Source organism: Aphelocoma coerulescens, chromosome 9 (assembly GCF_041296385.1).
Source record: "Aphelocoma coerulescens isolate FSJ_1873_10779 chromosome 9, UR_Acoe_1.0, whole genome shotgun sequence".
Taxonomy (NCBI): domain Eukaryota; kingdom Metazoa; phylum Chordata; class Aves; order Passeriformes; family Corvidae; genus Aphelocoma; species Aphelocoma coerulescens.
The window spans coordinates 25,310,911-25,333,176 of NC_091023.1; the positions used below are offsets into that span (position 1 = coordinate 25,310,911).

A 22,266-nucleotide genomic window follows, 5' to 3' on the forward strand; every position below is an offset into this window, starting at 1 on the left:
TCCCGGCTTTTCCCTGCTTGGTTTTGCCAAACACATCGAGGAGCTGATGGATGGAGGTTTAGAAGCGTGGTCACCCAGCCCAGGGAAGTATTTTTATACTCATTTATATTCCAAGACAGAAATGCAACTTCAAAAAAACCCCAAACTCCTTCATGACACGCAAATCCAGGGAAAATAAAATCTGTGGCTGCAGCAAATGGAGCAGTGAGGAAGGAGCTCTGCTCCCTGATGAGGAATTGTACTAAGCCTGCAACAGATGCAGCTCTTGATGTTTGTTTTCTGCATAAATCTACATTTTCGGCTGGAAGCAACTGCTCAGCCTTTGTCTCACTCTGTTCCCTCCCTCTCTGCTCTTTTCAGCTCCGTGCCTCACGCAGACAGCTCTGGTTTGGGCTTTTCCAGCCCCAAAATCCCAACCAGGGAGACTCTGGCCACGGAATAACTTTGCTGCAGGCCTGGTAGAGCGGGGGATGTTCCTTTTTCTGTGGTTAACAATTCCTGCCAGCAGGGATAAGGCCTGGGAGCAGCTTTCCAGGGAATAAAACCTAGTTTTATAAATGATCCCACCTCATATGGAAGGAAAGACCTAAGGCCAACTCCCCAGACCAACACAGATAAATTATATATATATAAATAATATCAGATCTAAAGTCACTTCCAACCCCAGCCATTCCATGAGTCCTCCCATGACTCCATGGTCTACAGCTCATGTTGCAGCCAGGGCTTTGGGAATGGCCTCATGCTGCCGGATTTCCCCCTGGAATGGGAAGCCAGGGAGACAGAAAGTGGATAATCCTCTTAGCGGGGCTGGCACGGCCGTGCCAGGCTCCAATTAACACCGAGGGTTTGGTATTAGTTATGGGAATGAGGGAAAATTGAGGCTGTTAGTGCTGGGAGAAAGGAGACGGCACAAAATAACTCCCAGGGAGGGAAAAGGGAGTGCCTGGAAAGCACCCCTGGATCAGGGATGGAGGACGGAGCCCTGCGGCCACCCCAGTGGTGACAACACATTCCCAGACACCTCCCAGACCTGGGGCACCCCTGAAATCCCAAAGCTGCCTGGGAATATCCAAGGTGTTGCCTTTTCCCCGAGGGGGTGCTGGAGTTTAACTTTCGCTCTGCCCCCAAACCAAATCCCAAATCCCAAATCCCTCCCCATCCACTATGTCCAACCCTCCGCAGAAGCTGGCCCAAGCAGAATTTTAAATCCAGCCAAGATGAGTCTGAAATCCAGGGAATTTCAGGGGAACGAGCCAAACACACGTTATCCAAACGTGTGGGAAACAGATCCCAAACAGATCCAGGGGACTGGGGGTTCCTGGCGTGGACACGCCTTTCCCAGGCCCTGTGCTCCCCAGCTCCCATCCCTGCGGATGGGTCGTGTCCGTGGGGGGCAGCACATCCATGGGGCAGCTCCTTCCCTGCCTCCCAGGGATGGGAAACAGCGGCTGGAGCAGCCCCTGGAACCAGGGACCATCCCAAGAGACCCAGGGAGGGATCCTGGGTCCGGGGGTGCTGCACATCCCAGCGGATCCCAGAATTCCTGGACACCACGTCCTGCCTGCCTCTCCCTGCTCCCAGCACATCCATCCCTGGCCTGAGGATGCTGAGTCACAATCCCAGCCCAGCATCCCGAATTCCCGTGTTATCCACAGCTCTGCCTGCAGGGTCTCACACCCCCAGCTTAAAATCCCTCCTGGAATAATTCCCTATAAAATCCCCAGCCCTACAAACTCCCGGCAGGTCACTCCAAGGAATTTGCTCCCTGCCCTCGACGGCCTCTGTGAGAAACCAACAGGGAAAATTCATCAAATGAATCCAATTCAGTTTAAAAATAATGACCTACGATCCACTAGGATCCCTCCCAAGGATCCAAGATTTGCTGGTGAAGCTGTTGCTGCTGCAGAGGAATAAAATCCATGGATATTTTGGGCTGCTGAGCTCAGACCGGAGCCTCGGATGCATTTGGGGGTGTGGAGACCGAGCCAAGATATTTATTATTATTATTAATATTAATATTATTCTGGAATGCTGTGTATCCCTTAGTAACAAAAAATGTCCTAATAAATGAATAAATGTCTTAGTAAATAAATAAATATCTTAATAAAGAAATAAGTAAAAGTCTTAAACAATAAATATCTTAATAAAAGAATAAATGTCTTAATAAATAAATGAATAAATCTCTTAATAAATAAATGTCCTAATGAATATATATATATCTTAACAAATAAATACGTATCTTAATAAATAAATGTCTTAAGCAATAAACATCTTAATAACTAAATAAATGTCTTAATAAATAAATACATCTCTTAATAAAGAAATAAATGTCTCAATAAATAAATAAATAAATAAATAAATCTCTCAATAAATAAATTAAAAATACATTAAATAAATGTCTTAATAAATGAATGAATGAATAAAGAAATAAATCTCTTAATAAAGAAATAAATGTCTTAATAATCCCTGTCTTTGTGAGCTGCTGAGGTGGCTCCAGGCTGAGCTGGGCTCCGGAATCAGAATCCCTGGAGTTCTTCCCTATCCTTCAGCTCCTTCCCCAGTGCCTATAAAGTCCTGCTCATTCCAACGAGGTGCAGCAGAGGTTTTTTGGGAATTATTGAAAGGATCTGTCCCCAGGCTGAGGTAACACCGAGCAGAGCTCAGCCTGAGCGGATCCGATTTTCGGGTACTCACATTCATCTTCCACTCCCGGCTCCTCTTTCAGGCCATTTTGGGAGAAATCCCAGGGATTGGCATGTCGGGATCCCGAGCCCCGCTCCGGCCGCTTAGGGCTCCGCTCCCTCCTCGCCCTTCCCGCTGCCCATTCCTCCGGGATTCGCCCGTGGAGCTGAAAAATCCACTCGGAATTCCTTTGGCATCCGAGATTCCAGCCGAGCCCTGCGTCCCGCCGGCGGAGCGGCTTCCAAAACAATCTCCCAAAATCCAGACGGTCCCTGAAGTCTCCTGACCCCTCGGGATGGATGGAGCTCTCTTCCCAAAGAAAGCAGGTTGCTGCTCTCTCCCAAAAATCCTCCCCTTCACACGCCTCGACCTTGCCAGGGAAATCCTGTCTGCCTTGAATTATTCATCCCTCTTCCCGTGCTGCTCCAGCGGACAATTCCAAGCATTAATGTGCCATGACTTTTTATCCTTTTGGGGTTTTTATCGCCTCTTTCCAAACTCACGCCATCCTGGAGGTGTTCCTCAGCATTCCTGGGATTTCCCGAATCAAATCCGCGTCTCCAGCCTCTCGCACGCCCTTCCTGGTGGGAAGCACCACAGGAACAGCTCCGGGAACAGGGAGAGCAGGGCTGGATCCGGCTGGAGCTCCTGCTTTTGGCAGCACTTCCCAGCCTGCCTGGGCATGGAATGCAGGGAAAGCTTTCAGCTCCGAAAGGAAAAGCCCGGAGCGAGGTAGCGGTGCTGGGAATTCCAGGAAAAACCTCGGGATTATCCTGTGTAAGGAACGCTGGTGGCAAATCCTGGCGGTGTTGAGGTGGAGGCCAGGCCAGGCTCTGCTCCCCGTGGTGCTGCCTGCTGGGTGCATCCCTGTGCCTCCCACCGGGATCTGCCCCTGGAATGCCGCTGTTTGGGGCAATCCCAGACCTGCTCCGGAGTCTGGAAATGGATTAAAGTATCCAGAGGATCCTCTCTCCTTCCCCAGGGAGATCGGTTGGAATGTGGGGTGCCTGAAGCTGCTCCACAGTGGCCAAACCCCAAATCCCCTCAGGTCCGCTCTTTCCCATGGAAAACCCTTTCTGTTGGAAGCGGGATGAGCAATCAGCTCAGCACTAACGCTTCCCTCGGCTCCCGCTGCTCAGATCGGGGCTGGAAAAGCTGGAATTCCTGCCCTGTTATCTGAGCCAAATGACATTCCAGCAGCAGGGAACTCCAGCCAATGAATTCCCGGCCTCGATTCCTGGCGTTTCTTATCCTTTGGATTCTTTTCCATGTTTAAGGTGGGCTTGTTGCTGCTCTGGGCTGTGTCTGAGGAGAAGGGTGAAGGGTATCCCGAGCCATCCAGGCATTCCAGCATGGAATTCCCAGGCTCCTGCAGCCCCAGTTTATCCTAAATAGGAATTTCAACAAAATCTCCTCATTCATGGATTTTGGGAAGATGGGAACTTTGGGAGTATTTTCCCTCCGGCTGAGAAGGTGAAGCTGCGCCTTGGGATGGGCTGTCCTTGGCTGCAGCAGGAGCCAGCTCTGGGACTGGGAACTCTGGGAACCTCAGAGTTTAGTGGGATTGGAAAATCCCTGATTTCACCTGGGAAAAGATCCCTAATCCAGCGTTGCTGGGAGCTGCATCCTGACTCACCCAGAGGGGACTGGAGGGGGTTGTGGGAGCAGGACCTTGTGCTTTGTCCCTAGAATCTGTTTCTCTTCCCTCAGACCTTCCCCCCTTTAGCCAGGACCAGTTTGTCCCTGGCTCCCTCGGCGCTAATTAATGAATGAGTTAATTAATGAAATGTCCATGATGTGCTGCAACCCCAGGCAGGGACAATTCCTTGGATCCCTTAATCCCCCTGTTCCAATACAGGATCAGGATTTTCTCTGATGGGTTCCTGCTAATTCCTCATGGGATTGGAGCACAAACAAACACATCCCTGATCCCACCATCCTCCTCCCATCCCCATCCTTTGAACACATCCCTTGGAGAAGGGAGTGGCAGGAAAAGGGGGAATGGCTTCACAAGGACAGAGGGACGGATGGGATTTTGGGAAGGAGTTGTTCCCTGGGAGGGGCTGGGATGGAATTCCCAGAGCAGCTGGGGCTGCCCCTGGATCCCTGGCAGTGCCCAAGGCCAGGCTGGACATTGGGGCTTGGAGCAGCCTGGGACAGTGGGAGGTGTCATAGAAATGTAGAGATCATCCAAGAAAAAACTGGGAATATTTCTAGCAGCCAGCAAATTGCAGGAAGCTCAAAAATGGGGATTCATTTCCAAGCACCGATCCTGGACATCTCTCCAACCTCTCCTCATTTCCACAGGCTCTGTGGCTGGTGGAAAAAGGCAGGAAATTTCCCCCCTTTTCCCAAGTCAAACCACAAATAAAGCAATCCCAGATGAATATTCCAACCCTAATTCCATCCTGCCTGGCGCCTTTGCAATTCTAACTTGTCATAATTCGCTTTTCCACAATAAAGCTTGGAAATCTCACCTCCACCGGGGGTGACTCCCTTCAATAACCTGTCCTGGCTTTTCAAATTCTCTTTCTTAATGGATTAAAAAGGAGCTGTGAAAGTTCCAGCAGCAGCTGTGGGGATGTTCTGCATCCTGACAGGAAATCCAGGCTGACTCTTGGAGCGGGAGAATCCCGGGAGAGGCGTCCTCAGCGCCCTCCTCGAGTCTTTCTTTAGGTAAATTTGAAATTTTTTCCTGGATCAGCAGATGAAAAATGGACACAAAGCACTCCCTGCAAGTCTCCTCTGGGAAAAAAATAATTATTAAAATAAAAATATATTTATTTTCCATCGTTTTTTCCCATTGCAGTTCCTCAGGGATGTGTTAATCCTCAGGGGATTCCTCCCAGGAAGAGCCAAAAGGCAAAAAAACTCCTTCAAGGTTTAAAGAAAAAAAGGTGGGGAATGTTCAAGAAGGAATTTTTCATTTTCAAGGATTAAATTATGCCCGACTCAAACAAAACCAAGGAAAATAAATCCCAGAATTTGGCATTCTAGGTCCATCTGCTGTTGGAAATATGGAAAGATCGTTGGGATATTTTGGCTGTGGAGTCCCTCCAGCAGGGGCAGAGAGTGGGGAACCCTCCTGAGCAGAGCTGGAGTGAAAATCACACGGAGAGAACGGAGAAAACTGAAAAAAATGGGGTGAGAAATATTCAAAAAGGAAAAAAAAAACCCGAAAACTCTGCGGGGGTGGTGGCACAGGAAGCAAAAATTGGAGGGAAAAGCCCCAGAAAAATGAGATTAAAGGGAAGAGATTGAGCAGAGAGAAAAAAAGGACTGGGAAAGGTCCACGGAGGAGCAGAGTGACAGGAAAAAACCCACCAGAAAGTGGAAAAAATACACCAAAAAGATGGAAAAATACATCCAAAAGGTGAAAAAATGCACCAAAAAGTTGAAAAAATGCAACATTCAGTTAAAAACCTGAAGCTATTTCCCCGCTGGGCAGTGGTGGAGCCTGAGCAGGAGCAGGATCAGCCTCGCTCCCTGTCCCTGAATCCCTGCTTGGAAAAAAACAGATTCCAGAGCCAGTGAGGCCATTAATTATTAATTAGCGGGGGGCATTAAAATGGAAGGAAACCTTGGCTAATTTAAATCAAACCTAAAGCAGAGCTGAGCGGCTCTGAGAGGGGGAGGGAGGGCTCTGGAAAAGCTGGGAAGAGCCGCTCCAGAGGGATAAATAATTCACAGGGCTTTTCATTTATTCAGCTTTCTTTACTTTCCTAATGTTCCAGCGAGGGAGGGAGGGTGGGAAGGATGGGGATGAGGGGCTCAGGCGGGAGGAGAGGGAATGTGGTGAGCCCAGCAATCCCTCTCCTGCAATTCCAACATTTCAGGACACGTCTCAATCCCAAATTTACATTAAAAGTGGGATTTGAGCTCTGTTTATATCCATTCATTAAGTTATTCCTGGAGCCACAGGGCTGTGCCTTTCCTGGTGGCCCTGGAATGAGCACTGGGTGTTCCCAACCCTCTGCTCCAGGCTGCTGGGTCAGGAATATCATGGAATGATGGAATAGGGAGAGCTCCAGGCTCTCCCTGTTCTGGAGGGAATGTGGAGAGCCCTGCAGAGCTGCTGCTTTCCCTCTCCTGCAATTCCAATGGCACAGAACACATTGCAATCCCTATTTTACACTGAAATTGGGATTTTTGGATCAATTTATATCCATGAGGTGGCTGAAATCAGCCCTCATTCATTAAGTTATTCCTGGAGCTGCAGGGCTGTGCCTTTCCTGGTGCCTCTGGAATAAATCTGGGATATTCCCAACCTCCTGCTCCTCATTTATTCCCCACCCCGTCCCGTATTTGTTTCTTAGGCTCCCTAATCAGGAGGAAACAAGTTATTAGAGCTGATGGGAGGCTAATCAAGCGATTATCAGCGAGGACAATCAAATCAGCACCGGGAGACAAAAGAAATCCCTCCTGGAAATGCAAATTCCGGCTGGGACAACAACCTGCTTTTAGGATCTGGCAAAGGGATGCGTTTGGGATGGGGGGACCCAGGTGAGCTCAGCCCGGGCCGGAAAAGCAGAGTCAGCTTTAATGCCGTGAGTTAATTTGCATTTCGAAGGTGGCATCGCTCGGCAGCAGTGACACGGCAAAATTAGGGATTTATTCATGGATTTGGGAGAACTCTTCGCTGGCTGTAGTGTGGTTTTATGGACAAGAGTGGGATGGCAATGATGTAGCTGAGCCCTGGAGCGAAGGGAAGGCTTGGAATCCACCCCAGCTGGGATTTTCCCAGCGGTAGGAAGAAAACCAGCCCCAGGAGTTGCTCAGGTACCAGAGGTGCCTTCCATTTTCCTTAGGAAAATCTGCTTTCCTTCCACTTCTCCAACCAGCAGCTCTCCAAAAATACCCCGAGTCTGGAGTAAACCTCCTGGGAAGCTCCTTAAACTTCAGATCACCTTTAAGCAAAGCTGTCCCAAGCAGGAAGTGATCCAAGCTTCACAAATTCCTTGTCTGAGAGCTCCTGCTGCCAGGCAGGAGGGAAAACCAGCTTGGAAATGGGATTACACTCAGGGAATTGTCTGGGAGCACAGCAATGAGCATTCCCTAAATTGCTGGGTCCCCAGAGGCTCACGGATTGGGGGCAGTTTCCCTTGGAATCTGCTCCCTCAGGGTGGGAATATTCTCCTTGATTTTATTAAATATTATTAAAGTCTTGCTGGCTGATACAGCACCACATCCTTCACGTGCTCTGAGTGATTAAAAGACTTCAAAATTTCCCTGAAAACCGGAATAAAAGGAATTCCTGAGGAGATTCCCCCATCCCAGGTGGCTCCAACCTGGCCTTGGACACTGCCAGGGATCCAGGGGCAGCCACAGCTTCTCTGGGCACCCTGTGCCAGGGCTGTGGAGTTTTGGAGAGACATTTCCCAGGTATTCCTATCTTTAAGGAAATTTTTAATATTCCAACCTAAATTCTCCCAATCCTTTAGAAGTGAAGCAGAGCTGAGTGTTACAGGCAATAATTAACATTTCTATTTTAGCTTTTATTGTTAATTACGGACAAAAGCCACTGCAGGAAATCGTTGTGTCCCCACCTCTGTTTTCTGGCTGTCTCTTTGGGATTCCTGTTGGCTGGCAAGGAGCAGGGAATCAAGGAATTGAAAAGGAATCCAGGAATCTGGATCCATGCGGGGCCTGTTTATGAACTCGTTTATTGAGTGAATCTGTGATAAGAGATAAGAACATCACCCAGCAATCACAGCAAATAAATACCCACCCACAAAGGTTAAACTTCAGGCTGCCTCGTTTGGAGAAAATCATTGTTTTCCTAAAATAAGCAACCCATTAAAGTGGGAAAGAGCAGGAATAATTCCTGGGAGAGCCTCCACAGCTCTCCCGAGACTGATTTTATTGGCAGCCAGGGGAGCATGGCCCCCCTAATGGGACAATTTAAATGCATAACAGCTCCAAGAAACCCCTTAAAGGCTGTCCCCACATTCCTTATGTTGACGTGGCTCTCCCAGAAAATCCTGGATGACTCCCAGGCCTTTAAAGCAGGAAAAACCATTGTCCTGCCTGCCTCGGGCTGGGCCATCGCCACCAGCTCTGCTCCTCAGGGTGTGACGGGCGCTGTGGAAGGCAGAACTCAAATCCAGCTTTCCTTTAAACAAACCTGAAAAAAAACCCCAAACTATTTCTGTGACCAACAGCAACCTGCAGCCATGGGGCAAATGCAAAGTTTGGGAGAGCATCTGTGAGAGGAAAAGGTATGGATTTCGTTTTTTTGGGAGAAAATTCCTTGGGAGCAGCTCCTATTTGTCTGGTTGTTTGAAGGCCGCCCAGAATCCTGAACAATTTGGGTGTCTGGGCTCTCCTGAACCAGGATTTCAATTTCCCCTGATCAGATTGTCCAAAACCAGTCCAGTTTTTCCTGATCCTATTGTCCAAATTTCCCTGGGGGTGTAATTAATCAGTCAGGTAAATTAGGCACTTTGGGGCCCTGTTGTAATTTCTTTAATTTTTTCCCAGTTTTTGTGTTGAGGTAACAATTATCTGAGATTTAACAGCACCTCCAAGTATTTGATCACTCCCAATCTTTCCCCACTGGGATTTTTCTCCTCACAAACGTTGGCTCTCGGAAAGCCACGGCTGAAATGCCCAATTTTCTCCCTGAAAATTAAAAAGTAGGCCCTGGCTTTGCTCAGCAGCAAGACTTGAGGTAAATTAACTTTCACTTTGGGTTTTGATGGATGTAAAGTGAACCCAGCATTGTTCAGCTGGAAATCTTGGAGCAATTTCTCATCCCAAACCTCTCCTGAGCAGCGCCTTTGACAGGTTATTAAGATTTTACTGTCACTGTGGAAACATTTTTCCAGGCGTCTTGGCTGTGATCAGGAGAGGTTCATGGCTCCTTCTCCAGCTGCTGAGCTCCCAAACCAGCTAAATTTAAAAATCCAGCTTTTTTTTTTTTTTCAGGAGTGCCCAGGAAATATTTAATAAGTAATCATTTCCAATCCTGGATTTTTCATCCTAATGGCCAAGCAAGGCTTTCCCAACGTTTAATTGAGGTGCTGAAGGGGAGGAAGTTGAGTTATCAGTCCCTGGGGAAGGTCAGGCTGCTCAGATAAATCCCCAGCTCATGGGGGCAGGGAGAGGCTCGTTCAGGGACTGATCCCACAGCATCCCTCTGCCAAGGGATGCAGGAGTTGGGATGCAGATGGATGCTGGATATTTGTGTTTTGCACATGTCCATCCAGGTTTTATGGAACAGGAAAACACCTGCATCATGCAATTGTAAGTTACTTCACCCATGGAAATGTTTATAGTAGGATACAGCTACATTTCCCCATCATTTACATCACGGTGAATTCCCAAAAACTGGGGCGATTTCTGTGTTTTAAGTGAAATTCCACAGGAATTAAATTTATCTCCGGCACTGATTTAACCAAGGAAATAAACAACACACTGGGACAACTTCCCCATCCCTGGGAGTGTCCCAGGCAGGGCTGGACGAGGCTTGGAGCAGCCTGGGATAGTGGAAGATGTCCCTGCCCATGGAATGAGATGGGATTTAAGGTCCCTTTCCACCCAAACCCTCCTGGAATTCTAGGAAAACCCAGGAGGAGCAGAAGATCTGATGCACTGAGGGTTCACTTTTAGACATCCAAGTTTCTGACAAGGGTCAATCCAGAATATCCAGCCCTGCAGCCAAACCAGCTCTGGAGTTACAAACACAGCTCATTCCCACTGGTTGGGCTGCTCTGGGACTGGAGGAGACACTAAAACAAACCTTTCCCAGGGAAAACCCCCAATTATAAAAACCCTACACTCAAGTTCCTGTTTAGCCCTATTCAAGCGGAAAAAAGAACAGCAGGTGATGCTAAAATTGAATTTTAATTCAACTTTAACAAAAATTTGATTTAATTGGAGTTTAGACTTGCACAAGGCTAAACTTTGACTTGAACATTTTAATAAAAATCCCTCTTGGAAGACCCGAACTTTGAGAGTTTGGGATTAAACCCCGATTCACCTGAATTAAACCTGTCCCGACCTGATTTGTTCTGTCACACTCTAAGCAAGACCCTTCTCCAACCATGCCTCTCTTTCTGCTCCTGTTGCTGTAATAAAACCTTATTTACTGAGGCTCATGTATCCCAAAAGAAATTCCATGAGTTTTTAGGACCTTTTCCACCGCTGGCATCAACCCTTCCAGCACACAAAGTTCCACTGTGTGGCCAAGGCTGGGAACAAAGGACAGTGGTGCTGGAAGAACCCAAATAAAGCCCTTCAGTGCTGCTGGAAAAGGCATCCATTGAGAGCCAGGAGCTCTGACATTCCTTTCTCATGGAGAGAGGAGTCAGTGACAGCCTCTCATTCCTCCTCCATGATTATCTCATGGTGGGCACGGCCCCTAATAAATGAAATAATACTTTCTTGTGTGTCAAAGAGCTGGGTTTAAAATAAAAGCATGGAAAAATCCCAAAGACAAGGACAGCTGAAAGGACATTGCCACAGAAGGTCTGAGTTTATGCTCCGAGGGAAATTAAGTAGGAATGTTTGGAATTAAAATATCTCCTTGCTGGAAAAAAATGTGAATATTCTTAATTTTCTGGCTCATTAAACTCCTCCTGGAGAGCGAGTTAAGAACTCTGGGATGTTTTTATGCATCGAGTTGGGTTTGGGGCTTTCTGATGATGTGATGAGTCAGGCTCAGATTTGCAGGGAATCAGTGCCTTCCCAAAGATTTCTCCAAGAGGGAGCACAAATCCTTAGGGAAAGGTCACAATCCATGCACAAAGTTGTCAAATTCCCTTTCTTCTGGGATAAGGATCTGTTTCATCAGAAGGGAATGAAGGAGTTGCTGCAGATGGGCTTAACAAAGGAGTGTGTGAGGATTAAAGGCAGGGAATGGGAATTGGGACATGGAAAAGCCAGACTGGGATTTGTACGTGCAAATTCCAAGCTCCTCTGAGCCTCGCTGCTGCCCTGGAGGAGATTCAGGGCTCAATCAAAGGTTTGGGGTTTTTATTTCCCTCAAATGGGAAGGAACAGACAAATGTCCAGCCCTGCCCTACAGCCACCCATGGAACTCCACCCCACAAAGCAAATTTAGAATTATTTTGGAAGAAAATCCAGGAAATATTTGACTGTCAGGAAGAGAAACATCAAAATGGGCCCCAAGTGGGCAGGAAGCCACAGCAGCATTCCCAGTGTTGGGAAGAGACACCAAGGCCTCATTTCATGGAATCACAGAGTCCTTAAGGTTGGAAAAGACCTCCAAGACCAAGTCCAACCATCAACCCACGTTCACCACTAAATAATGTCCTCAAGTGCCACATCCACACATTTTTGGAACACTTCCAGGGACGGTGAATCCAGCAATCCACCTGGGCAGCCTGTTTTAATTGTTGTATATCCCAAAAAATACAGCTCTGGACAAAAAATACTGAATTCCCCACGGCAGCTCCATGTTCCCTTTCCGTTTCCTTCGAGGTAGGAAATCTGTCCCTGAAATTTGGCTTCAAGATTTCATATTTAAGTTTGCATCCCAATTTTGCATAATTAAACACAGGAGACAAAATAAATCCCCAGCATTCTGGGAGGCGCAGCAGGTTTTTCCGGGAGAGGGGGAAACAGCACTGCAGTGTTCATAAATACCACGAATTCAGCACGGGAAATATTATGACATCTTCATCTAATTTACATAATTTACATAAAAATAAAATTACAGGGGAATATTCTATTCCTGCATGCAAAACCTTCTCTCCCTTTCCCTCCCTGAATGAGATTCTCCTTTTGCTTCTCAGCGGATTTTATCCAATATCTGGGATTTCTGGACACTGCCATAATCAAATCTAACAATAATTTGATTTTCTTCCGAGCTCCTCAGAGCACTGAAGCGATTTTATTATTCTGAAGATGGTTTGAAAGCATCTTTATTGAAGGCCCATAAATGCCTTTAAAGCTATCTCGGTGCCAATGGATCAAGAATACTCCTGAAATTCCTTGTTATGCCTTGTACCTGAAAAATCCATTTGGAACAGCTTTTCCTGTATTGAATTCCTGTCTGGAGCAGCTGATTTAAGCAGCTGATAGAGGATGGCAGGTGGCCCATTCATTGCGTTATCATTTTATACACTCTGTCCATAAAACCCCCAGGAGAAGGATGGACTGTCTGTCCATGAAAAATAATCCACTGGCTGAGGTTTATTGGAACAGCAATGGAATTTTAAATGCCTTGGAAAAGCCAAAGCGTGGCCACTGACGCGAGGGGAGCGGCGTTTTCTGAGCTCCACAGCCACGCTCAGGCTCGGAATGAGAGCAGTTAATGCAATTAAAGCAGTGCCTTAATTAGGAACCGGAAACAAGGGTTTAGTTGGGAAAACAAAAGCTCCCAAGTTTTCAAATAATGAAGGACTGGTGCACACACGATGTGGGGAAGGTGTTATCGGAAGGGCAGGAAAATGTCAAATGTAATAAACCACAGGAATATTCCAGAGTTCACCTCTGGCTCTGGTGTTCCCAGGTGGGAACTGCTCAGCTCCCAGCATTTCCCTGCCCTGTCCAATGGGAGGAGAAATCTTGAATTCAGTGTGGGCAAAGAAGGGCAAAATAAGGTCAGAATTTCAGGAGTCACCAGCGAAGGGGAGTTTAAAGCACAGTCCGAGGGACAAGGACACAACTGGGGTGTGAGGTGATCCTGGCACTGGTAACAAAATCTTACTGGAGAGAAGAGCCTGAGCAATGGGAAACCCCTTCAAAATTCACTGTCACATGGGTAGAACAAAGGAATTTGGGGGAATCTGGGGGAATTTGGGGGAATTTGGGGGAATTTGGGGGAATTTGGGAGAATTTGGGGGAATTTGGGGGAATCTGGGGGTTCATAGAGGTTGATATTTCAGAGGAAAGGGAGAAAGAACTCAGAAGCTAAATAAAAAGGACAACCAAGTGATGCAATCAAACAAATCATGGAAGCAATGAATAATCTGGGATAAACCCCAGAGTTACCTGCTGGATTTGGATCTCCTAAAGGCCTTTGCAAAAGGGTGGCTTTGCCAAAAATTATTGGTGTGAGAGACGGGGTTTGGAGAAAATCTGAAGACCTGAATAACTCCAACATTGGAATCTCCATTAACACAGGATTTAATCAGGTTTTGTTGAGGACCAGAATAACTCCAACGTGGGAATCTCCATTAAATGGGATTTAAGGAGATGTTCTTGAGGAGCAAAGCTGCCCAACCTTCCTCCCAAAAGCTTCACCCGTGGTGGGACTCAGCTCCAGGATGGGCAGAGCAGGTGGGACATGAACCACCACCACCAGGGCGCTTCCGTGCTGCTCGCTTTGGGATCTTTGCTGAAGTTAAATGGCTTTTTTTACCCCCAGCATGAAATCTTCAATCCATTGAAGAAATTCCCTAAGAAAACATGGCTTTTTCCTTAAATGCATCCCATTGGCAGAATTGTTCAGCACATTTTCCCCCTTAAAATGTCATTTACGTCTCCCTAATGAACTTTATCTGACCCTAAGAAGTCATTTCACAGGTAGAAAATTGCCTCCAAAAATGGAGTGACTGAAATAGAGTCAGAATCTCCCACAAACCAGAATAATTATTATTATTATTTGCTTAAATTCCAAGCGGTGAAATAGCCCAAATCGTATTTATTCCCACCAAAATGCACTTTCCCGGTGTGTTTACTCTGAAAATTCCTTTTACGAGCAGGAATCAATACTCTGTCCTTTGGGAGATGATCTGGATATATTTGGGAAGATCCACTGCTCTGTAATAGACCCCATTAAAGTGCTGCTGCTGCCACGTTTCTGTGGTGATAGAGCCACTAAAATAATTTAATGGCTCAGGATGGGGCAATTTCCATCAGATTTTCCCTCCATCCCAGGAAGTTTCTATTAAATATATTTTATACATCTAATTCCTCCTGGTCCAATCGTGACTTTATCGTCCATTACTTAAATTTCTTACATTTTCCCCTCTTTTTTGGTCACACCAAAATATAATTCATTCCAGCCAGTGAAGATAATTCCTTGTGGGAAACCTGTGGCTGGAAATCTCCCAGTCTCAAATAATTCCATGTTTGAGGCACACCACCAGTCCCACTCTTTCCATTCCAAACCCACTCCCATTTCCTGCACTGCTCCAGTATTTGACTCTGGATTGACCTCTTGGATCTCTGTCATCAGCAGTGCTGGGGAAGGGTGACAACAAAAGGTCTTGGAGTTCTGGATTAAAGATGGGATCTTTTCCAGCCTAAAGAGATCAGGTCATTGTCATCATTCCCAAAGATTGCAAATGCCATCAGCAAAGCTCACTGGACACAGGGTGCAGAATCATGGAATGTCTGGGTTGGAAGGGACCTCAAAGATCATCCCAGTCCACCGCCTGTCACATCCAGTGACACCTCCCACTGTCCCAGGCTGCTCCCAGCCCCAATGTCCAGCCTGGCCTTGGGCACTGCCAGGGATCCAGGGGCAGCCCCAGCTGCTCTGGGCACCCTGTGCCAGGGCCTGCCCACCCTCCCAGGGAACAATTCCTTCCCAAAATCCCATCCATCCCTGCCCTCTGGCAGTTCCTTGGACAAAGAAAATTCTGGATTTTCAGTGTGTTGTCACAGGGCTGGAGAGAAACCCCCCAAGAACTTTCTGCGATGGTGCAAATCTGCTCTGCACCCCCTGCTTAATTAAGCATTAAATCCTCCATTGAAATGATTTTCATTTTGGGGCCTGGCTTTGTAAAAGGAAGGTGATGCCGTGGGAATAAATGAGATATTGGAGATCAAATTAGCTTAGAAAGGGTTTATGAAGGATTTAGCCAAATTTCCTGAAGTGGGACTTAAAACAAACCTATTTTTGAGATCTCTCATTGGTACCCACCAGGGCCATCCTCTTGTGAACCTTCACAGAGCTAAACCCACCCCAGGGCTCGACAAAACTGTTCTGGAGTGTCTCAAGCAGCCAAATATTCCCACAGAAACGCCACCAGAAATGTCTTATCAGACATTTTATCGTCAACCAAGATCATTCCTGGATTGATTTTGCTGCTGCTAAACCACAACAACTCAAATCGACATCAATGGTCCCATCAATACTCAACCTTCAATACACACAACATAAGAAAGAAGGAATTATTGGTGTTCTGCTCCCACCAGCAGAAAGGCTCAAGAGGGTCCTTTTGTATCCCAGCAGTTAAAATCCCATGGGATAATATTTGCAAGAGAGTTAAACTTGGATAATCATTCCAGGTGATTATGTTCACAAATATTTCTCCATAAAAATCCCTTTAAGAGATAAATTCCATGTTGGGCCACAGTGCTGTGAATCCCCTGCTCACATTTAGAGCTGAGATTATCCAAAGCCAATGGGAGGGGTTGAAAACAACATTTTTTTCCATGTTCCCTTCATTCCAAGTGTTATCTGACAGCCACATCAGCGTTAATGTTTCTCCCCAAACCATCAAATATTTGATTTCTAATTAGGGCCTTTTCATCTCAGCCCTGGATTTGTCTCCCTCATCTTTAATTATGTTTCCATCCCCGCTGCTCAAGGGCAAGATTTGCATTTTTACATTCTATAGAAATCACACTGTAAATATTTATCAGATGGTTCCCTCTCGGCTGCTGATTTGGGAATCCAGGCTCGCAGGAAAGAGGGAATGTTCTCTGTATTAATGCCCCGCTGATCATTAGGATTTCACTGCCTCCCATACGTTGATATTCCCTGCCCCTCAGCTTCCCATCGCCCCTGCAGGTGCAAAACAGCCCTGGGAATGTCACAGACACCAGTGGAAAAACAGGATTCTCCTGCAGGTGGGAGACCTAGGAACACCCAAAGGCTGCGGAGAGAATTAAGGTTTTAGAACCAAACCCTAATAAATCACTGGGAAAAGCCCCAGCTGTGAAGGCACCACATGGGGCAGGAATGATAAACAAACGGGGGTTTAGGGGCAGAGGAGCTCAGTCCTGGCTCTTTTCCCCACTGGATAGTTCTGTGGCATCAACCGATGGAGAAAGGGTGGGAAAAGAACCATTCCCGTTTGGAAAAGCAGGTTTTGTGTGGTTACACCTCTAAAAAGAGCATTTCTTGGTAGAAAGTCCCCTGTTGGAGCGACTTAGCTCCAGCAAAAACTGGGAATTTTACGGAATCGGTTCGTGCCATTCTCATGGGCATCGCAATGATTTTTAGGAGAGGAAAAGAGGCGCTTTGCCAGGATGGGAGATCGGGAGTGACAGGGTTGGGGAAAGATCCTCATCCAAGGGCAGCGAGCCCCCAGCCCCGGCCGAGGAGCGAGAGGACCGCGCCTCTGTCCGCGGTGCTGAGCGGCCCCGGCCCCGCCGCTGCCCGCGGTGCTGAACGCCCGAGCGCCGCCACCGCATCCCGGGGCGCTCCCGCTCCTCTCCCGGGCAGCCCAGCGGGGTGGGAGCTGGGACAGCGCATCCTCCTGGACGCTCAGTGCTGCCCGAGACCCCGCCTGGAACGCTGCACCCCGTTCTGGTGTTCCCAGCGTAAGAAGGACACAGAACTGTTGGAGCGAGTCCAGGGTGGGCCACGAAGTTGATAAGGAGACTGGAGCACCTCTCCTGAGGAGACTGGGTGGGAAAGGTGGGGCTGTCCAGCCTGGAGAGAGGAAATTTATGTGGAGAGCCCAGAGCACCTTCCAGGATCTGAGTGGGGCAATGAGGGAGACAAAGAGAGACTCTTCGTTGGGAACTGGAGTGACCGGACAAGGGAATGGCTTCAAACTGAAGGAGTTGGAATTTAGATGGGATATTGGGAAGGAATTCCTGTCTGTGAGGGTGGAGAGGGGCTGGGATGGAATTCCCAGAGCAGCTGTGGCTGCCCCTGGATCCCTGGAAGTGTCGAAAGCCAGGTTGGGTTGGAGCAGCCTGGGACAGTGGGAGGTGTCCCTGCCCATGGCAGGGGTGGGACTGGGTGACCTTTGAGGTCCCTCCCTACCTGGACCACTCTGGGATTCTGGAGGAAAAAAGCAGAAACCCATCCAGGAAGGGAGGTTTTGGCACCCTTCTACACAGTAACAAAATTGAAAACATTTACAAGGAAGAACATCAGTTCAAACCTATTATTTGTCTGTCTTCTAATTTTTTCTTTAGCAGAAATTAACATGCAAAAGAAAAATGAAAGCAAGTGACAACAGCACAGCTACAGCCTGGGAGCTCCTCATGCCATACTCTGATCAGTGATCGATAACAGATCTTCTCCAACAGTTAAAACCACTTTGTACTCCACACACAAAAACCTTTCTGCGCTACAGAGCAGCAGCCCAACAAGGATTCTCCATTCCCCATCTCATCCCTCAAGCTCTGACATCCCACCCGTTCCGTCAGTCCTCTCCAGGGGGAAGGCCCAGGGGAACCCCGGTTCTATCCCACAAACACTCGGAGATGGAGCCATGGCTCTCTCCCCGTGTCAGGGATGATTTATCTGCTGGTAAAGGGACAGCAGGATCCATTCCCTGATAAGCTGATCTGCCTGGAGGTTCTTGGATTTGGAGGGTAGGAAACATCCAGGAGCCTTGGGAACAACAACTGAGCACAAATCCATGTCTTAAAACAGAGCTGGGAGAGTCCCTCTAGGACTGGACAAAGAAAGCCGAGTGGCAAGAAAAGGGGACCTATTTTTGTGTCAGATGGGATGCTCCTAACATGGGAATTCTGGGTGACATCAGGAGACTCCAATCCATGCAGCTCAGACAGTTTGGCCTCCCTTTTCCAGAGAAAATCAATTTATTGCAAAAAGAGATGAAACCTCTGTGTGAGTGTTCACAGATCTTCCCAAATTCACCTTCAAAATACTGACCAGAGAATTTCTGGATTTTATCAACTCATGAAATATTTTGGGGTTCACTTCATCCTCTCTGGGTGTGAAGTTCCAATGGTTTAACACTGCTTTATTCCTTCTCTGCCTCTGACAGGGGACTTCCAGCGCTTTGCTTTGTGCCCTGTTTTATTTTGTGCCTGTTTTATGTCTCAGCCACCAGAAAAATTCCCTGTTTTTCCGAGGGTTATTAACAGGCTAAGCACCAGGAAGTGTAAGGAAATATTCCCCTTTTCCTTTGCACGTGGAAGTGGGATGAGTGGGCGCCGCATTAACACAAATTAAATCCCCACCCCAGTATCCAAACTTCATTTTCCCGCAAACACAGAACTCCCAGCTGCCCTTACTGAACTCCCAAACACTCCAAAAGTGTCATTTTCCAACCGAGATTAGTGCTGGGAAGCTCTGGAGCACCCGGGAGTGTCCCTGCGCAGGGCACGAGGGACCTCTGGTGGAAGCTGATTCCAGTGGCAGATAAACATTTCCATCCCATTTATTCCTCTCGTTAAAGGCACCAAACCCCTTTGATCCGTGAAACTTCAGTGTCCAACCCGATATTCCAGCCCACTTTATCCTCCTGCTCTCCAGCTCCCAACTGAAAACAAACCACTGCCCTCAGGGATATTTTATTAAACTCTGTCAGGCATCGCATCCCACGATAAACCTGTGGGAACAGCTTCTCTTTGGGCCTGGATCAACACTGGAAAAGAGTCAAATGATCCCCAGAACCCCAAGATCAGAGCTTTTAGCATGGAAAAGCTCTGTTGGATCAGTGCCCTGGGCTTTACATGATGAAAATCGCTCCAACTTTGCAACTCAAGGCGGAATTAAATTAATCCAGCTCGGAGAACACCACTAACAATGACTCCCGAATTTTTGTAGGGATTCAGAAGCCACCAAATGCTGTCCTGTGAGTGGCAACAGCCACTGACAGTGAGGAGCCAACCAACCTGTTCCCTCCTCAGGAGCAGGGAGACACCTCCTGCACCAGGCAGCACGGCAGTTCCTGCTCCTGGAATTCCTGAGTTATTCCATGCACTCCGGTCTGTAATTCCCTCAAATCTCATCCTCTGTGACAAAGTTGAAAACAACGTTTCCAGGCTCTGTATTTGCTTATTGACCTAATAATCCCAATTCAGAGGCAGTCACAGAATTGTCTGTATTCCAAAAATGGCATCTGCATTTGGGGTTTGTTTGGGGTCACTTTAAAAAGACAAATGCAGCTTCCAGCCACTGGTCACGGAGGAATATTTATTCCAAAATCAAATGTAATTTTGGACCTCTAAATCAGCTTCCAGCAAATATAAAAACCAACCAACAAAACCCCCGACAAAATAAAACCAAAAACCAACCAAGAAACCACCTTTCTTTGCTGGAAAAGCACAACAATTTGGGGGGTTTTGGGAACACAATATTCTAAACACACAGGAGAACACAAGACCACCTGGAAGTACCTTTTTCCAGCAAGAACACCTCCAAAATCTGCTGAAATCCAGGTCTGATACCCACAGTGGCACATCCTGGTGAGGCTACAAGAGGCACCTCTGCCTGAAGGTCATTTGAAACACCTAAAAATCCTTTTTTAACCCATTATCAACCCACTGAACCCACAACTGAGCTTGCACTTGTCCCAGATCCCAGAAAGGCAGCCAGGAAAGGAACAAGGGAGGGATTGCAGCGGGACTCACGGGGGTGCTGCTGTCGGAGAAGGTGTTCATGCTGACGGACCTGCTCATCTTGCCCGAGGCCGGCGACGTGGAGGACGTTGGGGACTCTGGGGATGGGCTGCGCTTGTCCCGCGGCTCCGGGGGTGGGGACAGGTCCTGGCGCTGCAGGTGCTCACGCCATGCTCGCTGGATGCTGAGGGAACAAAGGATTTCAGTCCAGATCCCTGGCTGAAAGCGCTGGGGTTGGGGGGGTTCCCATTTCAGGTTTCCTCTCTGCATAGGGAGCACACGGAAGCACCTCTGTAGGGTTTGTGTGAGGCACTACTGGGGTAATCTGTAAAGGAGGGTCAGGGAATCCTGGAGTGGTTTGGGTTGAAAAGGACCTTAAAGATCATCTGGTTCCAAACTCCTTCCACATTACTCAGAGTCCAACCCAATCCCAAAAGAGACGGAAGTGATTTTGGTTTGAGAACGATTTGGCACCTTGCAATCCAAATAAAAATACACATTGGTGCATTTAAAGGAATTCACAACCTTCAGTGTTCTGTACTTGTAGCCCACTTCGGATTAAGATCAGGTGCAGCTGGAAGTGAAGCACCAGAGCAGTGTCATGGAATTATGGAATCCCAGAATGGTTTGGGTTGGAAAGGACTTGGAAGATCATCTGCTTCCATGGGCAGGGGCAGCTCCACTGAAACACCTTACTCAGAGTCCAAACCTATCCCAAAACCGACAGAAGTGGTTGTGGTTTGAGACCGATTTGACACCCTGCAATCAAAATAAAAACACACATCTGTGCATTTAAAGGAATTCACAACCCTCGATGCTTTATATTCATAGCATGTTCCAGATTATCATTCACACACAATTGGAATTTGAGAGCCAGACCAGTGTTGTGGAGTTATGGAATCCCAGAATGGTTTAGGTTGGAAAATATCATCTTGTTCCACCCCCTGCCATGGGCAGGGACGTTCCACTATCCCAGGTTACTCCAACCCCCATCCAACCTGGCCTGGAACAACTCCAGCATCCACAGCTTCTCTGTAGGAAGAGTTCCTTGGAGGATTTTTAAGCTATTGAGGGTTTATTCACTGGGATGAGCGGTATTTACAGATTTGCATTTATGTATTTATATTCACAGATTTATATTTACGTTTATTTCTATTTTAAAGCTGCAGAATAGACTGAGCTTCAGTCGTAATTACCCTCCTAGCAAGCTCCCCGAAAATGGATTCTTTCATCTGGCTTTTCTTTGCGTGACTAAAAGCTGAAAAGACCCTGGGTTTTAATTGGAAACTTCGTGTCCTTTAAATATTTTAATATGCATTAATATTTTAATGGCCTGGAAGTGAGGGAGTGCTTGCTGGATGGAGGCGATTCCTGCTCCAGGGCTGGAGGATCCACGATGGGAAAGGCTGCAAAAGGAATCCTGGACTCTGATAAATACGAGGGGAAGTTTTAATTATCCCAAGTCAAGACTTTTAGAATAACTGACCCCAGGGGGAACTCCATGTCGTGTAATGTGCAGCAAAAATTAAAATTATTCTGTAATTCCAAAAGAGACTCGACTTAGGATAGGAGGAAGGATTTTTTTCCATGAGGGTGGCGAGGTGGGAGACGCCCCATCCCTAAAACCACCCCAAACCAGGCTGCCAAGCTGCCCTAATTGAGGCTATCCCTGCTCAGGGCTGCACTGAAAGGTCTCTAAAGGTCCCTTCCAAGCCGAACCGTTCCATGATTCCGTGATTCGGTGGCATTTGGAAGTTCGGGAGCTGATTCCCGGAGCCCCGGGATGCGCATCGCTCCCTTCCCGTCGGTGCAGCCAGGTGTCAGCGTGGGCCTTGCTGAGTGCCGGCAGCTGCCCGGCTTCCCGAGGAAATCCCGCTTTTCCCGTGCCGCGGGGCTGGGCTGCACCCCCAGAGCAGGAATTCTGCTCCCCTCTCCAGCCCCTGCACCCCCAGGGCTGCTCCATCCACGGGGTCCCTGGGAAACTGATGCTGGGTGGGAAAAGCACCGGGGAAAAGGCTCTGTGCTGCCCTTCCCTCCCCTGGCTTCTCTGCACACACGGGAAATCCAGCAGATTCCCAAATATTCCTTTAGTTACACACAAGAGATGACAAA

At 47.6% G+C, this 22,266-nt stretch overlaps 1 protein-coding gene across 3 annotated transcripts in view; it reads right to left on the reverse strand.

Moving 5' to 3' along the window:
* SCHIP1 (schwannomin interacting protein 1) overlaps window positions 1–20,190 on the reverse strand; it is a 65,581-nt gene extending 45,391 nt beyond the window's left edge. For 2 of the 3 annotated variants that reach the window (XR_011152693.1, XM_069024288.1), the window contains exon 1: window positions 2,695–3,252. Coding sequence is in view for 1 of the 3 variants with exons in the window: in XM_069024288.1 (XP_068880389.1) it covers window positions 2,695–2,700 (6 nt within the window). In the remaining 2 variants the exon portion in view is untranslated. Of the gene's footprint in view, window positions 1–2,694; window positions 3,253–20,166 lie in introns of those variants that run through there. The other variant, XM_069024289.1, reaches the window with a different exon arrangement.
* Window positions 20,191–22,266: the final 2,076 nt, after the last annotated feature.